This window comes from Prionailurus bengalensis, chromosome D3 (assembly GCF_016509475.1).
Source record: "Prionailurus bengalensis isolate Pbe53 chromosome D3, Fcat_Pben_1.1_paternal_pri, whole genome shotgun sequence".
NCBI classification, from domain to species: Eukaryota; Metazoa; Chordata; class Mammalia; order Carnivora; family Felidae; genus Prionailurus; species Prionailurus bengalensis.
Window position 1 is genome coordinate 45,926,575 of NC_057356.1, and position 23,985 is coordinate 45,950,559.

The window sequence follows — 23,985 nt, forward strand, 5'->3', positions numbered from 1 at the left end:
TTTCTCTCTTCCTCTCTCTCAAGAATAAATAAACATTTTTTTAAAAGTCTGTTAAAATTTGGGGCGCCTGGGTGGCGCAGTCGGTTAAGCGTCTGACTTCAGCCAGGTCACGATCTCGCGGTCCATGAGTTCGAGCCCCGCATCAGGCTCTGGGCTGATGGCTCAGAGTCTGGAGCCTGTTTCCGATTCTGTGTCTCCCTCTCTCTCTGCCCCTCCCCCGTTCATGCTCTGTCTCTCTCTGTCCCAAAAATAAATAAACGTTGAAAAAAAAAATTAAAAAAAAAGTCTGTTAAAATTAAAGCACTCAAAAGGTACAAACTTCCAGTTATAAAAGAAATAAGTCTTGGGGATGTAACATACAACACGGTGACCATAGTTACTAATACCGTATCGTAGATCTGAAAGTTGCTAAGAGAGTAGATCCTGAAAGTACTCATCACAAGAAAAAAAATTTTATAACTACCTATGGTGATGCATGTTAACTAGACTTATTGTGATCATTTTGCAATACATACAAATATCCAGCCGGTATATTGTACACCTGAAACTAATATAATGTTATATGTCAATTATATCTCAATTTTTTTTTAACGTGAACCACTGACAAGGAAACATGTTTTGCTATGAAGGCTATCTTCAGTTTTCATGCATTACTAAATAATCCAGTTTGTACTGTTTTAATAAATAGATCTTGTTTGTATGCAAAGGAGTGGCTTGCATCTGTGTGCCGAACCTGCCTCAGCTGGCCACGCCAACCTTGACTCTACTGCCACCTGGTGGGGACACTTATCCCTTCAGTAGGGAAATGTGTCATTAAAAGAACCAAATGTAATCAACATCTCAACAGTTTGGCAGGAAAATAGCAATAAGACAGGGACAAAAAGCACGTCCCAGCTCTTCCATGAATAGTAAACACGTTCACCCAGCAAGTGTCTGTCTAGGGGCTTCTGACACAGGACAGCAAATCAATACAGTGCTTGAAACAGTTCACCCATTTCTCAGAAGAGAGACTGCTTGTTTTATTTTATTTTAAACATGTCTTGGGGCACCTGGGTGGCTCAGGCAGTTAAAGGTCTGACTTTGGCTCAGGTCATGATCTCGCGGTTCTGTGAATTAGAGCCCCACATCAGGCTCTGCGCTGACAATGTGGGGCCTGCCTCAGATCTCCTGTCTCCCTCTGTCTCTACCCCTTCTCCACTCATGTGTGCTCTCTCTCTCAAAAATAAACATTAAAAAAATTTTTTTAATAAATAAACACCTCTGGCCAGAGGAGCCAGAACCTGAGATATGGATATTAAAATAAGCAATAAATGCATTATTGAGCCCGTCTCCTAGGGCTCCGAAAACAACTGAGGAGTCGATGTCAGGGTGTTCATCTTCTGAGGCTCCTCAGTCCCAAAGTCACCCGGTGATAAGTCCTCGTGATACGTCAGTGTTCTGAATGGGTCAGTATAACTTCTCAAAAGGCATACCACCAAAAATAACAATAAATAGTTAACATAACCGGGGGTCAGCTAAATTACCATGAGGGCTACCTACTTTGGGCCGGTGTTGTTCTAAGCCCTCGACAGCTATTGACTTATTTCATTTTGGGTTAATTAAGTCTCAGGTTATATGTTACAGATGCGGACACCAAGGCACTGAGAAATTAGCTAACTTGTCCAAGGTCACAGGGTTTGGGTTTGGGTGATCTAGCTCCAGAGGCTGACCTTTTATGATGCTATTCTGCCACAGCCAGCCTGCCAGTCCTGCGGTGGCACCTCACCGGCCCTTTCAAACCACTACCTTCATTTGCTGCTCCCTCTGCCTGACTGGAGTGCCCTTTCTCCCTGCACTTTGAAAATTCCTACCATCCGTGTGACTGGGTTCAAATCTCGCCTCTGACCCTTCCAAACAGACTTACCAGTGGTCACCTCTGGTCCCTCCACACCCGTTTCAGCCCATATGACATTCTATGGGCATCACAGAGTGTGTTTACACGTTGGTTCTTCCATTTAGCTGAGTTCTGTGAGGGTGACCAATGTGTCCTCTATATCTCCATAGCCAAATGTTTGATATAGAGTATATACTTAATAAATGTTGAACAACCAAAAGAATGAGTAGCAATATTGTAATATTCAACTGTGACAACTATATCTGCAAGGTAGCAAGACTATTTCCACAAACCACACGTTACCTTATAAAAGTCAAGCTGTGTGTGTGTGTTTGAGCATGCATGCACAAAAAAACAGGGATGGTGACAATGAACCACAGCTCCAGATGGAGTATATTCTCATAACCTGGGAACAAGGTCATGAGGAGGTCAACCTTCCTTTCCGGAGTTGAGTCTGGTGAAACCTGACACAGAATGGACAAAAGAGGCCTCAATGTCAATCATAGGTTAAGTCTAAGAGGTGTCATATACAGCTGTGTTCCTGGTAATATCTGGTCACTTTGTTGAGGCTCCAGGCTAAATGATCAGGAAAGTGAATCATATTGAGAAAATATCACAGCAATACTCATCACAGAGCAGCTTTTAATGCCAACCTACTAGAAATCACCTACAAGTTTACACACAGATACTTGCCAACACATCATGTTCCATGTAAGTAGAATGAGGACACAAACAGAGATTCCTGACAATTGATCAGGAAAATAGGATAGTATATCATTTATGTATGTCTATATATGTGCCTAGAAAAAAAGTCTGAAAGAATAGAGTAGTATCCTCTGTGAGGTAGGATCACAGTTGATTTCTGGGACATTTTTCCTCTGCGTGTTCTACAATTCATTATAGTTTATTCTGTTGATAAAGGAAATAAAGGTTTTAAAAATATTTTTTAATGTTTATTTATTTTGAGAGAGAGAATGTGTGTGTGCAAGCAGAGAAGGGGCAGAGAGAGAGGAAGAGAGAGAATCCCAAGTAGGCTACGTGCTGTCAGCACAGAGCTCGACATGGGGCTCAATCTCACAAACCACGAGATCATGACCTGAGCCAAAATCAAGAGTTGTACACTTAACCAAATGAGCCACCCAGGAACCCCAAAATAAAGGTTTTTTTTAAAAAAATAACTAAATATGTATGTAATGCATGCAATTGTTTCCTAATTTGCCCTGACAAGAAATGATGTTGTTTATAAAGAAAACAATCAATAAACCTAAAAGACAAGCTACTGAATGGAGGAAGATATTTGCAAATGACATATGTGATACAGGAGTAGTATTTAAAATATATAAAGAATTTATATAACTCAACACCTAAGAAACAAATAATCCAATTAAAAATGGGCAGAAGACATGAACAGACATTTCTCCAAAGAAGACATCCAGATGGCCAACAGACACATGAAAAGATGCTCAACATTGCTCATCATCAGGGAAACGCAAATCAAAACTACAATGAGATATCAGCTCACACTAGTCAGAATGGCTAAAATCAACAACACAAGAAACAACAAGTGTTGACGAGGATGTGGAGAAAAAGAAGACCTCATGCACTGCCGGTGGGAATGCAAACTGGTGCAGCCACTGTGGAAAACAATACGGAGGTTCCTCAAAAAGTTAAAGATAGAATTATTCTATGATCCAGTAATTTCACCAGTGGGTATTTACCCAAAGAATACAAAAACACTAACTTGAAAAGATATATGCACCCCTATGTTTATTGCAGCACTATTTACAATAGCCAAATTATAGAAGCAACCTAAGTGTCCCAACAGATGAATGTATAAAGAAGATGTGGCATATTGAGGCACCTGGGTGGCTCAGTTGGTTAAACATCCAACTCTTGGTTTCGGCTCAGGTCATGATCTCATAGTTTGTGGGTTCAAACCCCGAGTTGGGCTCTGCGCTGACAGTGCAGAGCCTATTTGGGATTCTCTCTCTCCCTCTCTCTCTACTCCTACCCAATTCATGTTCTCTCTCTGTCTCAAAATAAATAAACTTAAAAAAATTTATTAATGTTTATTTATTTTGAGAGAGAGAGAGAGAGAGAGAGAGAATGAGCAGGGTAAGGGCAGAAAGACAGGGAGCCACAGAATCCAAAGCAGGCTCCAGGCTCTGGGCTGTCAGCACAGAGCCCGACACAGGGCTCGGACTCACAAGCCATGAGACCATGACCTGAGCCAAAGTCGGATTCTCAACCGACTAAGCCACCCAGGTGCCCCTGAAAATAAATAAACTTTAAAAAAGAATTAAAGAAGATGTGGCATATACATATACAATGAAATATTATTCAGCCATAAAAAAGAATGCAATCTGTCCATTTGCAACAACATGGATGAACCTAGAGGGTATAATCTAAGTGCAGTCAGTCAGTCAGAGAAAGACAAACACCATATGATTTCACTCATCTGTGGAAGTTAAGAAATAAAACAAACAAACATTAAAAAAAAAAGAGGTAAAGCAAAAAACAGACTCTTAACTATAGAGAACAAACAGATGGTTACCAGAGGGGATGTGGGTGGAGGAATGGGTGAAATGGATGAGGGGGATTAAGAGTACACTTGTGATGAGCACCGGGTGATGTATGTATGGAATTGTTGAATCACTGTATTGTACACCTGAAACTAATATAACACTGTATGTTAACTATACTGGAATTAAAATTTTTTAAAAAAGAAAGAATGCTGTTTAGTGTTAGTGATGAAATGGAGATGAAGATTCAAAATATTTTGGCGTTTATCCAGTTTCTTCCTCTCAGCCTGGAAGTCTGGCCCCTGGTTTTTGCCTGATGGAGATACCCCTAAGGACTCTCTAACCCTGTTTCTTACGCGCAGCCTTGACTATGTGATCAGACTTGTCCACCAGGAAGAAATACCTTGTAGAAATGCCTGGATCTCTTCCCTAGACCAGATGAATCTTCATTTTCAATTCACAACAAAGGTGTCCACTTTGAAGATAAGAAGCATGAGTCAGTCTCCCAGAACCTGAGCAACTCTTGGTGAGTTTCTCGACCTCAGTGACTGGCTAGTGAATATTCAGCTTGGCAATTCTGGGGCTGGACTTCGGGGCTTTGCAGAGAACACGTGGTCCCTGCCAAGGGGGGCTCTGAGAAAGCAGGCAGAGACCCAGGGAAACTCCTACTGCGTTTCATTGAACCTCAGATGCCACTGATTGTAAAATTCCCCATTCTTTTATATACTATCAAGAAAGAAAGCATTTGACCATGGCAGGCCATTGATAGTAAAAGTGTCCCAACTATAGGTAGTGAATACTTTTTTAAAAGTTTATTTATTTTGAGAGAGAAGGTGCAAGCAGGGGATGGGGCAGAGAGAGGGGGGGAGAGAGAGAGAGAGAGAGAGAGAGAGAGAGAGAGAGAGAGAGAATCCCAAGCAGGCTCCACAATGTCAGCACAGAACCCGATGCCAGGCTCGAACTCATGAACCGTGAGATCATGACCTGAGCCGGCATCAAGAGTCGGACACTTAACTGACTGAGCCACCCAGGTGCTCCAGTAGTATTTTTTTAACATGAAAAAAAAAGCAGCATGTAATCGATGAAATATGGAAATTGCCAGATGGTGTGAGAGGTATAAAATCAGAGAGAGGTGCTCACATTCCTTGAGGTGTCAGGGAAGGCTCCAACTGCATGCAGACCAGCCTAAAATACTGAGAGCCTCCCTTGTGAGACCTCAAGAGTCACCACAGGGTCCCCTCTCACCTCCTGCAGTCCTTTCTCCTCCATAGACAGCTGGATGAGCTTTCAACGCTGTAAATCTGATCGGTCCCTCGGGCCTTTCACACCCAACCCTGGCCATTCACTGCGCTCAGCATAAACCCCACATTCCTAGCCCAGCCTCAAAGTCTTGTCCTGTCTCCAGTCTCATCCTAAGCCACCCTCTCTTTCTTGTCAAGCTCCAGCCTCCCTGGCCAAATCCCTTCCTACATCTGGCCTTGTGCATCAGATGGCTCCTCTTCCTGGGAGCCCTCCCCTTGCCCCACCTGTTGAACTCCTGTTCAGCCTTTGTCTGTGTTTAAATGTCACTTCCCTAGAGTGGCCTCTCGGGCCGTACAATCCAGCAGGTGGGTGTAATGATTTGTCTAGTGTCTTCCTTTCTCGGGTGATGCTCCGTACGAGGAGCCCAGAATGGTAGGGCAATGCCTCTTCCTCACTACTATAGACTCAGAGCCTGGCACAGTGGGCACCTATTTAGAATAAATGAGATGGTGTTGAAGAGGTTCTCTGACAGATCACAAGAAAGAAAACATCACGACATGGTCTAGGAAACATGAGAAGTTTGGTTGTGGCTGCATTTTCTAAAACCCTAGAGGTAGATGGTATCCTGGTGGTGACAAGCTTTACATGCCTCGTGTAGGTCATGTGTAGTCCCCAAGTACATGGGGACGTGATCGGATCTGTATCAGAAGGTCACTTGCGTGCAGTGTGGAGGAAGGTGAGGGGGAGAGGCAGGGGGAGAGGCAGAGGCAGAGGCAGGGAAGGCAGCCAGGCACTACTGCACACCTGGCAGGCGATGGCAGGCGACGGCACACACACAACGCAAAGACAGTCCAAGCCAGGTCTGCTCACCCCAGGCCCTACTTGGCTGCCCAAGGGCTTGAGGGAGCAAGATGTCATTTGGCCCCTAGCCAGATAGCCCTGAAAAACAGATGAGCATCTGACCAAGGTGACAGCAGCAGTGGGAATGGAGAGGAGGGGACAGATTCAGAAACAGGGTGTGGTGGAGGGGTGGGGGGAAGAAGACCAAACCAGGACTCTAAGAACCCCTATATTTCTGACTTGGGTGGTGATGATCAGGATCATGGGATCGACAAGTAGGAAGCAGGTTAGGAAAACAGCAGTTCCGGTTTGGTCCCTTTGCATTTCAGATGCCCGGGAAACAGCTGGGCAGACAGCTAGAGGCAGCAGGCCGTGGGGATCTGAGCTCAAGAGAGAGGCCTGGGCTGGAGATGGGACACAGGAGTCACAGTGAACGGAGCGGGGGCGCTGCCATGGGTGTGGATGAGACTATCCAGAAAGAGTGTGCATGGGAACAAAGGGCTCCTGACACAGAGCCCTGGGAGACCCTGAAGGGCAGACGAAAGAAAGGGAGAAGGAAGAGCCAGAGACCGGGGAAGAGAACCAGCAGGTCAAGGGGGCAAGAGACTCAAGGAAAGGCAGGAGTGAACCTGGTGAATGGTGTACAAGGCCAACGGAAGTCGCATAAACGCAGCCATCGGTGACTTCAGCCAGAGCAACTCCAGGGGAATGGTGGGGGCAGAAGCAGGAGCAGGTTGGGAGTGAGAGGGGCACGAGGCCGTGAACAGCTCTGAACCTGACCCTCCCTCCCTCACACACTGTGCTGGGGGAGGGCAAGGACGCGGTGGGGCAGAGGAAGAGGGGTGCACAGGCAAGAGAGCGCACCGGCGTTGGCATCCAGTGTTGGTTTTAGAAACACAGCCTTTCAGAGCAGGGTTAGTGTTGGCAGGTCTCCCAGGGCCCACTCCATCCTTGGTGGACTGAGAGCACTGAGTGTGTCTACTGGCTGAGGAAAGTCAGCCAGCAGAGACAGAGAGAGGTCAGCTATCCAGGATAAGGAGGTAGTCCATGGAGCTGCCCGCAAGCAGCAGATGGGAATGACAGGGTGCACAGGTGTATGGAGTGGCCTCGGCCACGGGAAGGATGCCTCTCTCTCCCACACACCTGTAAGAAGTGAGCTGCCTGAATGGCCAACTAGCCTCTCTGGTTGGAAAGTTCCACATTTTTATATGAAACCATCTCAAATGGGCAGATGTTAGAAAAAGAGCTCCCAAAAGAGGACCAAATTAAAACCGCCACTAATAACGTTAATAAATACCTACTAGGCGCCAGAAACTTTCAGAAGTACTTAACACATGTGCCTCGCTGCGTCCTCCCAACGACTGTATGAGCCAGGTGTCGTTAGTGTCCCCTTTTCCCCAGTGGAGGCACAGAAAGCAAAGACACTTGCTCGAGCTGGTGTGAGGCAGAGCTGGGCTTGGGAAGAAAGGGGGTTTCCCCCGGCGGGGTGGGGGAGGGTAATGCTCCCAGCACCCTACGTGAATCTCTGCGATATGTTTCCCTATGGCCCCTGGGGTTCATTGTGGGTGGGAATAAGAACCCCCGCCCCCATTCCTCGGCCCACAGTAAATTCCTCCTCATATCCCAAGGTGCTTGCTCTGCCCTGACCTGCAGCTGAGTGCCATTCAGATCAAGCATTGCCACACATGCACAGTGAACTGAAGAGATGTCAAATACACGATGCTTGAAATTAGTGATGACTGCCAGGCAGTATTGACCACTGACAGGAAACAGATGGCAGGAAAAGGTAGACACTAATTTGGGCCATTAAAAAAAAAAAAAAAGAGTTCATCTCTGAAATTTAAAGCAAGGGAAGCGAGACTAGCATTTTGCATTATCATTTACCTCTTTCCGAAAACACTTCTGGTGCCCACAGATGATAACTTCAGCTACATTATGCAAAGTAAGAAACACAGGAATGGCCTGAAAGAAAACAGAATAATGTAATAAGCATGAAAATGTTTTCTTTGATCCCTTAATTACATAATACTTGGTTTCTGCTTAAAAATAAAGATCCGTGGGAACTTTTGGCATTCACATATATGATCCTCTCCAGCAAAAACTCTTCTGCGTGGATTAGTGCTCTCTGTTGGAGTATTATTCTTGGCGAGGTGGATGTAGAGGCTCAACACATATTTATTAAGCACCTACTGTGTGTCACAGGAAAAACATCCCACATACAAGGTGGATATGTGATAGGGAGACTGTCCCTATCGAGGTAAGAGCTCTGATGGAATACACAAAAAGGTGCACTTACTCAGCGGAGTGTCAGAACCCTGCCAAGAGCCAAGTGGCGGCTGAAGAGTTTCAAGGGAATGACATGATTTGATCTGTGTGTTTAAAGGAACTTGGGCTCCCAGTGGAGGACAGAAGGCAGAGATGGTTGCAAAAGTCTTGGGGTGTGGCAGACTGAAAAATGGCCCCCCGAAAGACAGCCACACCCTAATCCCTGGGACTTGTGAATGTCACCTAACATGGCAAAAAGGGGTCTTTGCAATTGTGATTAAATTAATAATCTTGAGCTGGGGAGTTTGCCCCAAATTATCTGGGTAGGCCCCAAATGCAAACACATATATTTGCAAGAGAAAGAGATTTGACACACACACGGAGGAGGAGGCCAGTGACCACAGAGGCGGAGACTGGAGTGATGGGACACAAGCCAAGAAGTGCCAGAAGCCAACAGAAGCTGGAGGAGGTGAGAAGTGGATCGTCCCGTAGAGCCTCTGGAGAGCAGTGGGGCCCTGCTGACACACCAGGATTTCGGCACAATAACGCTGATATTCTCTACAGCTGGAGAGAACAAGTTTCTGCTGTTTTAAGCCACCCAATATGTGGTAATTTGTTACAGGAGTCATGGGAAATTAATACAAGGAATGGTAAGATGGCGGCCTGAACTTAGCAGTGGCAGTGAAAAAGGAGAAAAGTATTCACATTAAGGAGATATTTAGGAGACTGAACTGAGGTAAATATTTGAATGACTGGGATGAAATTTGCACCCAAAAAAAAGTGAGGGAAAGGAGAAGAGATAAAAAAACAAAAAACAAAAAACAAAAAAAACCTTAAGACTCCATGGGCGCCTGGGTGGCTCAGTCAGTTGAGTGCCCAACTCTTGATTTTCAGCTCAGGTCATGATCTCATGGTTTGTGAGATGGAGCCTGTGTCAGGTTCGGTGCTGACAACACCAAGCCTGCTTAGGATTCTCTCTCTCCCTCTATGTCTCTGCCCGCTCCCTTGCTCGCGCATGCACTCAGTCTTTCTCTTCTCAAAATAAATAAATAAACTTAAAAAAAAAAAAAAAACCCTAACACTCCAGAGGGTTATTAAGGTAAACAGAGCACCCACTGCACATTTACTATTGCTGGGCTGTTTGCTAAGAATGTCAGTCTCTCCGAATCTGATGGGTAATCTTGACATGGTGAGTGGGAAGGATTAAAGGGTGTGGGATTTTGTTATTGTCTCTGTTGTTGATGACAACAATACATTGTTGATGTATTGATGTCAATATTTCTTGAAAAGTGAAAAAGATCAAGCATATACATGGGTTTTGGCATCAGAAGGGGCTAGTGGAGCAAGGCACTTATCCAAACCTTAGTTTGCTTCTCTGTATGGGGATAGCAATTTCTACGACCCGGAGCACTTGGGAGGAATGACAGAAACAAGTAGGTAAAGGATAGAGGAGTGGTTCGGGAGCACTACACAAAAAGTGGTCAGTATTAACAGACAGCCCACTCTCAGCAGCCTAGACAGAGGACCCTGAGCTGGGAAACTGTTCCAGCTTAGAGGACCCACTTAAGATCACGTCACTCGCCTACTTCCAGATGGATCTGTTCTTTATCTTTTTGGAGGATATATTTTTACCTTGTTTTTAAAACTTTGTAGCTCTTCCCTATTTTAGTACTTTGTTCTAACTTGCACTGTTTTTTATTCTTTTGGAGTTCTTGCCTTACATTTTCCTGCCTTTTTAACATTTTCTACTCTTGATTTATCTTTCATTAAAAGTGCAACTCAAATAGTTTTTTCCTTTTAAAATCATACTTTATAAAAATAAATAAATGGATAATAAAATATCATACTTTATTTTAACAAATAATCCAATTAGAAAATGGGCAGGAGACATGAACAGGTATTTCTCCAAAGAATACATCCAGATGGCCATCAGACACATGACAAGATGCTCAACATCACTTATCATCAGGGAAATACAAACCAAAACTACAATGGAATATCATCTCACACCTGTCAGAATGGTTAAACTCAACAACACAAGAAACAACAAATGTTGGTGAGGATGTGGAAAAAAAGGAACCCTTGTGCATTGCTGGTGGGAATGCAAACTGGTGCAGCCACTATGGAAAACAGTACAGAAGTTCCTCAAAAAGTTAAAAATAGAACTACCTATGATCCAGCAATCACACTACTGGCTATTTACCCAAAGAACATTAAAACACTAATTTGAAAGAATATATGCACCCCTATGATTATTGTAGCATTATTTGCCATGGCCAAATTATGAAAGCAGCCCGAGTATCCACTGATAGATGAACGGATAAAGAAGATGTGGTGGGGGTGCCTGGGTGGCTCAGTCAGTTAAGCATCCGACTTCAGCTCAGGTCATGATCTCATAGTTCGTGAGTTCAAGCCTTGCATCAAGCTCTGTGCTGACAGCTTGGAGCCTGGGGCCTACTTTGGATTCTGTGTCTCCCTCTCTCTCTGACCACCCCCCCTCATGCTCTGTCTCTCTCTGTCTCAAAAATAAACATTAAAAAATTTTTAATTTTAAAAAGAAGATGTGGTATATATATACATATATATGTATACATATATATAATAAGTGATGGAACATTACTCAGCCATAAAGAAGAATGAGATCTTCCCATTTGCAATGACATGAATGGACCTGGAGATTATTATGCTAAGTGAAATAAGTCAGTCACAGAAAGACAAATACCATATGATTTCACTCACATGTGGAATTTAAGAAACAAAACAAACAGGGGGGCACCTGGGTGGCACAGTTGGTTAAGGGTCCAACTCTTGATTTCAGCTCAGGGTCATGATTTCACGGTAAATGAAACAGAGCCCTACATCAGGGAGGAGCCTGCTCGGGATTCTCTCTCTCTGCCCCTCCCCTGCTCACTCACTCTCTCTCATTCAAAATAAATAAATCTTCAAAAAAAGAAAAAACAGAAACAAAACAAAAGGGGAAAAAGAGAGAGAGAGAGAGATAAACCAAAAAGTAACCTCTTAATTACAGAGAACACACTGATGGTTACCAAGGGAGTGGGTGGGGGGTTGGATGAAATAGGTGACAGGGGTTAAAGAGGGCACTTGTCATGATGAGCACCAGGTGATGTACGGAAGTGTTGAATCACTATATTGTACATCTGAAACTAATATAACACTGTATGTTAACTACACTGGAGTTAAAACTTTTAAAAAGGGTTTAAAAAATCATACTTGATATTTACTATTTTCTAGTTTTTCATTTATCTTTTGTGCTTCTTTTTACTCCTCTTAAATTTTTATATTTTGAATTGATATTTATTGTTTTAAGATCATTAGAGATTTTTTTTTTTAACTGGCTTTATCTATTAGGCCATGTTTGGCAAACTTAGGGCCTGGCCTTCTAGTTCTCAGCTTGAGAAGATAGCAAAGAAAATCTTGGGTGGGTTACATGAAAATATGAAAGGGCAGCCTGGATACTATTTATTTAAAATTAAGACCTTTTGGGGCATCTGGGTTACTCAGTTGATGAAGCATCCAACTTCGGCTCAGGTCATGATCTCATGGTTCATGAGTTCAAGCCCTGCATTGGGCTCTCTGCCGTCCGTGCAGAGCCTGTCTTGAATCCTTTGTCCCCTCCCTCTCTGCCCCTACCTACCCTTATTGCATGTGCGCATTCTCTCTCTCTCTCTCTCAAAAATAAATAAACCCATAAAAAATGAAGACTTTTTTAAAAATTTTGTTTTAATTTTTGAGAGACAGAGAGCACGAGCAGGGGACAGGCAGAGAGAGAGGGAGACACAGAATCTGAAGCAGGCTCCAGGCTCTGAGCTGTCAGCACAGAGCCTGACGCAGGGCTCAAACCCACAAACCATGAGATCATGACCGGAACCAAAGTGGGAGGCTTAACCGACTGAGCCACCCAGGTGCCCCCCAAAATGAAGACCTTTTTAAAGGACACCAGATTTAGGAACTCTAGACCTCAAGGAGGCTAATTTTCTTGATTTAATAAACCATGGATAGGTTTCTCGATCTCCCTAGACTCTGCTCTGATCACATTCTGGAAAAGGATCTATCATACACACAGAATTGATTTTCAAGTACACTAATGACAGCTACCAACAATGTGTTGGGCACAGTGCTAAGTATTTTAATTGCATTCTTTTATTTAAATCTCCTTCCCAGCTGCCATGTTGGGGCCTTGGGGGCTGCTTTGGGCTCTGCTCATGTCACAGCCTCTTTGCATTTGGCCCAAAGGGCTGCGAGAATGAGAGTGAGGGCGAGGTTAGGCAGGCTGTGACCAGGAATCGCCTTCAACCTTATTTGGTGCATCTTCCGCATAAAGTGAGGAAAACACCCCCACTGCTCCATGCCCAGCATGGAGCCCAACATGCAGCCCAACATGGGCTTGAACTCATGACCCTAAAATCAAGAGCTTTGCTGAGATCAAGAGGCAGACACTCAACCGACTGAGCTACCCAGGCGCTCCCCCCACTTTTTAAAAGTGAGATGGGTCTTAATCATGGGACTTTTGAATTCATGTAAAGAAGGTATATTCTGGGGCGCCTGGGTGGCGCAGTCCGTTAAGCGTCCGACTTCAGCCAGGTCACGATCTCATGGTCCGTGAGTTCGAGCCCCGCATCAGGCTCTGGGCTGATGGCTCGGAGCCTGGAGCCTGTTTCCAATTCTGTGTTTCCCTCTCTCTCTGCCCCTCCCCCGTTCATGCTCTGTTTCTCTCTGTCCCAAAAATAAATAAAAAACATTGAAAAAAAAAAAAAGAAGGTATATTCTTTTTAAAGCCCTCTATTCCGTCATGTTAAAAAACATTGGGAAAATTTGGTATCAAAGACACTCATTACACTAGATCATAGATCTGGAATACCAGATCAAACATCTGGAATGTTTGTTTCCAAATTAAAACACACACACACACACACACACAAACTCCTTCCAACAACTCAATTAGCGGGTGCTACCACTTGATTTATAGACAAGGAAACGAATGCTCGGAAGATGAAGAAACTTGCTGAGAGCTCACAATGAGTTCAGAGGCCAAGCCATGCCTCCAATCCAGGCTCTCTACAAAGCCCAAGCTCCTAACCTTGATGCTACAAAACCCAAATTACAGCAAGCCCCCAGTGTAACCTTCCTGGCCCTACAACTGTCCAAAGTCCAGTAGGACTGGTGTGTTCCAAATCCCACCAGTCTTCTCCCTCCAGTAAGAAAACTGGTATGATCTAAAATATAGGAACTCAGGGGGACCCAGCTGGTTCATTCAGAAGAGCATGTGACTCTTGGTGTTGGGGGTTGTGAGTTCAAACCCCATGTTAGGTGTAGCGATTATTTAAAAATAAAATCTTTTAAAAATAATAAAATAAAAAATAAAATACATGAACTCAGGGTAAGCTCTATGACCTTTTTAATTTTCTTTTATTTTTTAATGTATTTACTTACTAAGAGGGGGGGGGGGAGGGCAGAGAGAGAGGGAGAGAGAGAGAGAATCCCAAACAGGCTTCACGATGTCAACACAGAGCCCAACTTGGGGCTCAATCCCATAAATTGTGAGATCATGACCTGAGCCACAACCAAGAGTTGGACACAGCTGACTGAGCCACTCAGGTGTCCCTCTTACCCTTTTTTAAAGGATAGCTTCCACTGCTACTTTAAAAAATTTAACTCTGGATTTCTCAAGCCATTTTTCTACTGAGAAGCTAGCAGGCTTTAGGAACAGTAATTGTGGGGTGCCTGGGTGGCTCAGTCGGTTGAGCATCCGACTCTTGGTTTCAGCTCAGGTCATGATCTCACAGTTCATGAGTTTGAGCCCTGCGTCAGGCTCTGCGCTGACGGTGCAGAGCCTACTTGGGATTCTCTCTCTCTCCCTCTCTCCCTCTCTGCCTTTCCCATGCATACGCTATCCTCCTCTCTCAAAATAAATAAATAACTTAAAAAAAACCCAAACCTGTAATTGTACAATTGACGATCTCAGCCTCCATAGAGGCCTATGAAAAGCAGTTATTAACACAGTTTGCAACTTTTATTACTGATTTTCCTTGGCCTCTAATTCTGTGTACAAGTCCCAGTCTGAACTATGCTATCAGTTCAGGAGAGCCCCTAGTGACTGATTCTTTTAGAAAACCTGCCCTTTATTATCTTATGAAGTGAGGTTCAGCAGGACTTACTTTTTGTCAAATCAGACAAAAGTTCTGAGAAATGATACTAGCAATAATAATAGCTAAGATATATTGAATGCTTATTATGTGCTAGCTGCTATTCTAACTGCTTTTGCATATTTAATTGTCATTATAACTCTACCAGCTAGATGTTATTAATACCCCCATTATGCAGATAAGAAAATGGAGGAATATATTTTGGTTCTCTTTTTTAACCTTCCTCTTAATAGTTTGAAAACCACTTTTAGCAAATCTATATACTTGCTTACTGCTAAAGAGAACAGAAAAATAGGTAAGTTCTTCCACATTGTCAGGGGTCTAGGAATGGCCTCAACAACAAAAGGTCCTACCATCTTTCATTCAGGAAAAATGGCCAAGATGAACTACTATAAAGCCCAAATCATCATTTTTGACACAAAATGTAATTGGCCAAATTCAACTACACTGCAAGCCAATTTAGTTAGTTATCGAGGGGTACAGTTTGCAACTAATTTACTCTTAGAGTCCATTAGCTTAAAATTCAACATTTTATCCATGTACCATGGGAAATTTTTCTCTGGCTGTGAAGAGAAGTTGGTATCTATTATTTAAAATTTTTCATTATTCCCAGGGCAGCTGGGTGGCTGAGTCAGTTAAGTGTCCAACTTCGGCTCAGATCGTGATCTCATGGTTCATGGGTTTGAGCCCCACGTCAGGCTCTGTGCTGACAGCCGGGAGTCTGGAGCCTGCTTCTGATTCTGTGTCTCCCCTTCTCTCCCTGCCCCTCCCTGCTTGGGCTCTGTCTCTCTCTCTCAAAAATAAATAAACATTAGGGGTGCCTGGATGACTTAGTTGGTTAAGCGCCGACTTCAGCTCAGGTCAGGATCTCACTGTTCGTGAGTTTCGAGCCCGGTGTTGGGCTCTGTGATGATAGCTCGGAGCCTGGAGCCTGCTTCGGATTCTGTGTCTCCCTCTCTCTCTGCCCCTCCCCTGCTTGCGCTCTGTCTCTCAGAACTGAATAAAAGTTAAAAAATAAAAATAAAAAATAAACGTTAAAAAAAGTTAAAAAAAATATATTTTCTCATTATTCCCATGCTGTCCAGAGTGGAATTTTGAAGGCTTGATTGTTATTTGTTCAGGTGTTGGGACTGAGTTAGAATAGTTTTCTATGGAGAAGTTGGCCCCACCCACAGGCAGGGCCTTGGGTCACTCTGTAGACAAGGATGAGACTCCCTTTTTCACGCAGGAGCTCGGGGTCAGCTTGTTAATTTTTGTAAAAGAATGTCAATCCCATCTTCTCTTTGGGCGATTTTTAAATATGTGGGTGTGGATTTAATCTACAAGATAAAATAATTGCACCCCAGGCTTTTGCCAAAGAATGTAATTTTGAACTGTTGACTACCCAATTTTTATCAAAATCATGCATGCCAGAAACAATGTTCCTGGATGGTTGCCTAAGGGCAGTCTGCAAAGGAAGCCAGATAACCAGGGTAGCAGTTTTAGCCCCAGAGAACTGCTCCTACTGAACTGTTCTATTTCATCATGCATCCTAAATACTCTAAGAATCCTAGACACTAGGCTACCACTGTGTTTGTTATAAGGATGTTGTTGAAGACCCTGCCTCATTAAGTGGCCCAGTCTACCTTTTTGGAGGACACAGGACCTGAGAGTAAGGAAGCGTTGCTCTTCTTCAGCAATGACCTCACTCTTGTTTTTCTTTTAACTTTAATTTCAATATCATGGACACACAATGGTACAACAGTTTCGGGTATACGACATAGTGATTCAACAGTTCTATACGTTATACTATGCTTGCGACAGGTGTAGCAATGACCCCACTCTTATCCTACAAGCACTGAGGGTCTTGTAACTTTTTCATTTGGCCACAGAATGCTGAAAACTAAATTCAAGGCCCAACTGTATTTATTTTGTAGGATATTACAGTATGAATGTCTATGCACTAAGTCTCTCTGCAGCCTCATCTAGTTCTTCTATTATTCTCCACCTAGATTTCCTATAAAATTCTGTTCATTAAAAAAGTCTATGTTATTTTAATTATTCTTTCAAGCCACCACACATCCTTTCTGGAAGATGGTGAGGTATTTAAAGATGTACATGCAAATGAATACATTCATAAGCTGATTTGCATGAGTTATTATTATTTCCATTAATCTTATTATTGTCGTTATATGGCAAAGCCCCTAAAGGCAGAGGACGAGACTCCCCTTTTGCCAGTGTATCTCTAGTACGAGCTTGGAGGCCATCTCCGTCCTTCCTCTGTGCATCACATAAAGTAGCTGGCCTGTGTTTTAGGGGCCTTGTTGTGTGAAAAATGGACATTTTAAACCACCAAGGTTCCTCCACCTTGGCAAGATGCCTGGGAATAAGAAAAGACCCAAGGGACAGCGGCTTGTTCCAGCTCGTTCACTTGGGGACACAAATGTACAGGCTGGAACAAAGGGCAGACTGGCCTGTTTTCAGTGAATTGCTATTTTTCTCACACTTTTTACTGAAATGCATAGACATGAATGAGTTAAAACAAATATACGTGTCCTACAGCAGCCAAAGAAATTCTGCGTTAGTCAAGTGAGAACCCGTTATCATCTCCTCCTCTTCTTATTGTCCTCAAGAAAGCCTCTAACAGAGTCGAGGGTTTTTTAAATATATTTTTAAATTGAGATAAAATGTACACATAGCATTTACCATTTTAAACCATTTTTATTTATGTATGTATTCTTTTTAATGCTTATTTATTTATTTTGAGTGTGTGTCCACGTGCGTGTGCATGTGAGCAGGGGAGGGGGGAGAGAGAAGGAGAGAGAGAATCCCAAGTAGGCCTCACGCTGGGGCTCGATCTCACGAACCATGAGATCATGACCTCAGCCATAAATCAAGGGTCAGACACTTAACCGACTGAGCCACCCAGGTGCCCCTCATTTTAACCATTTTTAAGGTACGGTTCAGTGGCAGTAAGTATATTCACACTGTTATGCAACCATCACCCCCATCCATCTCCAGAATTTTTTCAACTTGCAAAATTCAAACTTTGTATCCATTAAATACTAACTCCTCACTCTCTCTTCCCCCTGGCCCCTTGACCACTCTAAGCACGTCATAGAAGTGGAATTACACGGCATTTGTCCTTTCTTGACTGGCGCCTTTCATTTAACATGATGCCCTCAGAGTTCATCCAAGGTGCTGCCTATGTCAGAATTTCTTTCCTTCTTAAGGCTAAATAGTATTCCATTGTATGCATATTCGACATTTTGTTTATCCATTCACCCATCAAAGGACACTTGGGTTGCTTCCAACTTTTGGCTATTTTAAATAGTGCTGCTATGAACCTGGATGTCCAAATATCTGTTCAACTCCCTGCTTTCAATTTTTTTTTTTTTGGTGTAAACCCAGAAATGAAATTGCTGGATCATACAGTAAGTCTATTTTTTAATTTTTTGAGGGACCTCCATACTATTTTCCATAGCAGCTGCACCCGCTCACATTCTCAACAGCACTGCACAAGAGCTCCAATTTCTCCACATCCTCACCAGCACTTACTATTTTCCGGGTTTTTGATGACAGCCATCCTCGGGGGTGTGAAGTGGTATCTTGTTATGGTTTTGATTTGCATTTTCCTAATGATTAATGATGCTGAGCATCTTTCCAAGGGCCTATTAGCCATCTGTACATCTTCTTTGCAGAAATATCCTTTCAAGTCCTTTGGCCATTTTTGAATTGGGCTGTTTGGTTTTTGTTGTTGAGTTGAGGATTTTTCTCTATATTCTGGATATTAATCCCTATTGAATGACAAAACTAAATTTGGTAATGAGGTTGATGTCCTTTATTCAAGGGAAAACAATCCTTGGATTGGGGAAGTATGGTGCCTCAGAAATAGTGGGGCACTCTTCCCAAGGGGTTCTGGGGAAGAATGAGTTTTATGAAGCATTAGAAGTGGCAACAGGGAGGGGCACCTGGGTGGCTAGGTCTGTTAAGCTTCTGATTTTGCCTCAGGTCTTGACTTCAGGGCTTGTGAATTCCAGCCCCATGTCTGGCTCTGTGCTGACAGCTAGAGCCTGGAGTTTGCTTTGGATTCTGTGTCCCCCTCTCTCTCTCTGCCCCTTCCCTGCTCATGCTCTGTCTCTCCCTCTCTCTCTGAAAAATAAATAAACATTAAAAATTTTGAAAAAAAAAAGTGTCAATAGGGAAATGGTACGATTAGCTGGGGTTGCAGATCTGACCTTATTTAGGAAGATCAAGGAACAAGGAAATAAGTATAGAACCCAGAGTTGCCGTGGTGTTTGGGGATTGGCTGTCTGGATGTACTGTGTTTCTGGTCAAGCAAAGCATTTACAGGAATACTAAGGTTTAGTTGGTAGCACCCCAAAAAGGAGGAGCTCCGTCTTGGGCCTAGAAATTGAACTCTGTTCAACATCTCTTATCAGATAAATGATTTGCAAGTATTTTCTCCCATTCAATGGGTTGCCTTTTTATTCTGTTGATGGTGGCCTTTGATATACCAAAGTTTTTCATTTTGATGAAGTCCAATTTGTCTATTTTTTTGTTGCCTGTGTTGTTGGTGTCATATCCAAGAAATCATTGCCAAATCCAGTGTCATAAACTCTTTCCCCTGGAGCCCTGGGTGGTTTTTTTGTTTGTTTTTTATTTGTTTTTTTTTTTTTTAAGTGGGCTCCATGCCCAACACAGGGTTTGAACTCACAACCCTGAGATCAAGACCAGAGCTGAGATCAAGAGTCAGACGCTTAACTGACTGAGCCACTCAGACGGCCCTGCAGCCCTGTTTTAATAAGTCATTTTATAAGGGTTATGGAGAACATCATCTTCAGATGGAGCAAGAAGATAAGTAAAATCCAGAGGAGGGGTTTACTATTTTGCCACCAAGCCCACGCCTTAAAAAGTAATCCTTGCAAATGGACTCTGATCAGCTCTGGTAGGAAAATAACATGAAAGAGGAGAGCTGCCTCAAATCGGCAGTAACAGGGAACATCAGGGGAAGAGTCTCCATTTTATATCAACATTTACATTCTTTTCCTTTGTGGATCCAAGTTCCTTTACGTAATATAAGAGCCAAACAAATGAGAAGGGGACCCATGGGCTCCAGTCTGCTTAACTGAGTAATTTGCTCCATCTGGGTCTAGTTATCCATGTACGTTTCCTCACCAACACCCCATCCAAGCTCCATTGCAACGTGCGGAGTGAATTTTGTGCTCATGGAAGACACATCCCAACAAGCATTTAGGGAAGGGCCAAGATCAAAGAGCTGGGTGAGAGACCAAGAGTGGTCCTGTCAAACTGCCTTAGCTCAGATTTGCAGAGTCCTTCAACTACTGACCCTGGCTTCCCCGGGGCAAGAAAACGACATGGTTTGAGCAGCCAAATCACCAACACCAGGATGGCCTCTCACTGGCAAGCTCACTAATGTATGACTTTGCACATCTGTTCTAAACACTCACCAGCACAGGCTTTGAGGCAACCCTGTCACGCTGACGAGGCTTCGGCTGGGAAATTACAATGAGAGTAATAATGACCAGTCAAGGTTGTACTGACACTCCAAAGATCAACACTCCTGCCATCAGAACCATTATCATCATCATCACTGTGACCTTATTCAGTGTAGGACAGCTGGAGAAACTGCCCCAATTAGCCCAAGTAGACGGGACAGCAACTAAACGGTTCCTCTCTACTTACCCCAGCTCAGCCCTCATGGGCTGATCTCCCCTGGGTCTCCCCTGATGTGATTTAGGGAGGAAAGATGGTAAGCTTTGGAGATGACCTGCTGTGGTTGGACACGCTTGGGTTTACACCTCTGCTTTAACATTTACGAGTTGTTGACCTTGGCCAAATAATTTAGATCTCAGTTTCCTCATCTGTAAGCGGGAATAATTAAGTCTGACCTCATATGTGAGGAAGAGTGGCAACGGAAAGTGCCCAGCACACGCTAACACCGAATATTCATAGTGTCTCTTCCCATGGTGAGCTGTGTGTCTTTCCCACTCCCCTTGAAGTTTCTCAAGGTCAGGAACCATATCTTCTTTGTTTTTAAGCGACCAGCCCATAGTAGACCCCCCATGAGTATGTGCTGAATGGATAAACCACAAGAATAATCCCCTTCCCTTAACTCTGTATATCATTCGGTTGTGAGGAGGAAATAACCAGTAAAGAATTTTCCCTGCTATGCCTTTACAGAATGAGTTAAACCAGCTTCCTCTTAGGAGTTGCACGTCAGAAGAACAGAGCTTCAAAATCTTGTCAGATAAGGGAGATCTTTGTGGAGCAGAACTACCTGGAAAGTGTTCTGCATAACAATATACCCACGGATTTTAACTGAGCACTTACCCCAATTCCTTGTGGATTCATTAAACTGACAGCTTGACAGCAGCATATTGATGCCTGTTTTCTATCTAACACAAGCTGTATGACTGCCTTGTGTTTAACCCACTCTATAAATTTGTAAGCAGCTATGTAAAAACAAAAACCTCAGAAAACAAAGAAAAGATGCCGGGTTGTTATTTCACTGGAAAACAATAATGAGTGTCTCTTTTCTGTGTTCCTCCCACTCTAATTGGGTATATTTGGGTTTTGGTTGTTTTCCTTTGCTCGAAGAGTTTGAATTTTGCAGCAGCTTCTTTTTGCCTGTTAAAGAAGGCTGTGCTCTAGCCCAATGCCACTCACAGTGCCAGTCACCCTGAAAATAAGCTCAGGCCAGAAGGTAAATCAGTGCACTGCTTCCTTTCTCAAGAAGTCTCACTATGAAAAAAAAAAAAAAGTCAGCTCAACTGAACAAGGTGTTTAGTGCCAAAGCTGATGTACATTCTAGCACAATCTCCTTATGGACAGGTGACAAAGAGCTCACAGATTGGCACCGCATGTGGATCACACTTCGAGGAGCATTGTACTAGGTTATGGAACTCCTCATCTGCCTGAGAATGTACTGGACTGACCTTTACAATGGGCTTTTGAAGGATTTTAGGCCACCTAGTATCCTTATCCCTTCTTTTGGCGAAGCATCCCAATATCAAGGATCTGCCACACCCTGTCTCAGTTGATGAGATCCAGGTGGGGATACTGTAAGACCAGGGCCGGCCAAATGGTGCTCTGAGTCTCTCCAGCCACAGTAAATGGAGATGATGATCCAGGGCCAACCAATCGGCATAATTCCATCTTCCTAGTTGGCTTTCAGACCTGGGAAGGGCAGTGGCCCTACTGCTGTATTCAGAGTGAATACTGGGACTCATGCAGAAACTATAAGGATGAGTCTCTTTCCATTAGACTTCAAGTTGTAAGGATGTGGGCCTGGAGTCAACAACACCCATGAGGGAAGAGCCTAGCTGTGAAATGGAGAAAAGACAGAGCAGAACTGAAAGGGAGACAGAAACTGTATTTGGAACCTCTGGATAAAGCCTTGTGTGATCTACAACTTTTCAATGATATATATGATCCAGTAAATTTCCCTTTTGCTTAGAACAGTTTATGAGCTTTCTAATGTTTGCAATGAGAAGAGTCTAAATTAGGCCTGGACTACTCTCCCCTGGGCTATTCTAAAATCCATACATGTTGGCCCTAAAAAGACAAAGCTGAAAAGGCAAAAGGTCTGGAGTTAGAGGAGCTGTCTAGTTGGGACTAGAGGCAAGTTACCAAGACTTGCCACACCTGAGTTCCTTCCTCTGTCAGGTGATTAACATCTGCCCCATCCATCACCTGTCAGGTGAATATGAGAATCACATAAAAAGAGAGAAAATCACTCTAGAAACATATGAAAAGGCACTGCACAAACAAAAAATATTGTTATTGCTAGCCCAATGATAGTTATGCAAACTTCAAACTTCTGGCATCCATCACTATCCAGTTCCTACAAGAAATACATTGTTCTTAAAATAAACATGGTGGGGGGTAAGGAGAGGCAAACCAAGAAATAGACTCTTAATTACAGAGAACACACCGATGGTTATAGGAGGGGAGGTGGGGGGAAGGGGTTTAAATAGGAGATGGGGATTAAGGAGAGTATTGTGATGAGTACCAGGTGTTGTATGTAAGTGTTGAGTGACTAAATTCTTCACCTGAAACTAATATTACACTGTATGCTAACTGGAATTCAAATAAAAACTTAAAAAAGAAAGAATACATCGTTTTTATCAATACCTGTATTGTGCTCTAGGAGGGAGAGCGCCCTCTGCAGGCCAGAAGGTGTAAAGCAAGGCAGCAGACTCAAAAGCCGGACAGAATAGAGAAGGGGCAGCAGGAAGCCAGTCCAGATCTCAGGTTCTGGGCTGAGCACCAATGTGTGTGCTGTTTGTCATTTCTTGGGCCCACCCAGGACGTTTCTCCCCCATTGAACACAGCATCTAAATGACTCAAGCTTATGAATCATGCAAGAAAAATGATGGTTTAATTTAGAACTTAACCGCTAGTAACTCTCAACCACTATTTTGCAACTTTGGGGTTATCCTAACAATAATATTATCATGCAGGTAGGCAGATTTTGTGTCTGTTTTACTGTTTTCATATCTGAGATCTAAGGGACCAACAGAACAACAAACTGCATAAAAAGATTAAATCGTTCTGTAAATTTTGCATTTTTTCCAAAAGTCAGAGTACAATCATTTTCTGATAGAAACAGTATGAGCAGTCAGGGTACAAGACAGGAAGAGGCATTACTGATTTTTAAGCCTCGTTCTGAGTCTCTGGTCAATGGAAGTATCAGTGGATTGTCTTTTGATGGAAAAATAACATTTTTATATTTTCATATAGTTAGTGTACCTGGAAGAAGTTTGTTCTTTACAGTTCCCTCCTTTGAGAAGCTCAAATCTGGATGGGGTGGATGACACTAGTAAAACAAGTGTCCCTACACACTGGGTGTCAACACTGTGCCAGGCACGTACATCACTCCTAAGCCCAGCACCGCCCAGTCCACGTCACCAGTGGGCAGGGTTACAGTTCCTCAGAAGCAAGGAGCAGGCTGAGCCCACTCTCCCTGCTCCCGAGGATGGCCTGTGCTCAGGTAGAGCAGGCTGGCCCTGTTTGTATCAGGCTCCATAAATATCACAGCTTTCTCTTCCTTGTCTCCATTGGTGCCTCTTCATCT

At 43.4% G+C, this 23,985-nt stretch overlaps 1 protein-coding gene across 1 annotated transcript in view; it reads right to left on the reverse strand.

Annotated features, from left to right (window-relative positions):
• The window catches only part of TMEM241 (transmembrane protein 241), a 118,383-nt gene that overhangs the window by 69,450 nt on the left and 24,948 nt on the right, over positions 1–23,985 (reverse strand). Inside the window, exon 5 of the mRNA XM_043558452.1 lies at positions 8,362–8,439. Within this exon, the coding sequence (XP_043414387.1) occupies positions 8,362–8,439 (78 nt within the window). The remainder of the gene's footprint in view (positions 1–8,361; positions 8,440–23,985) is intronic.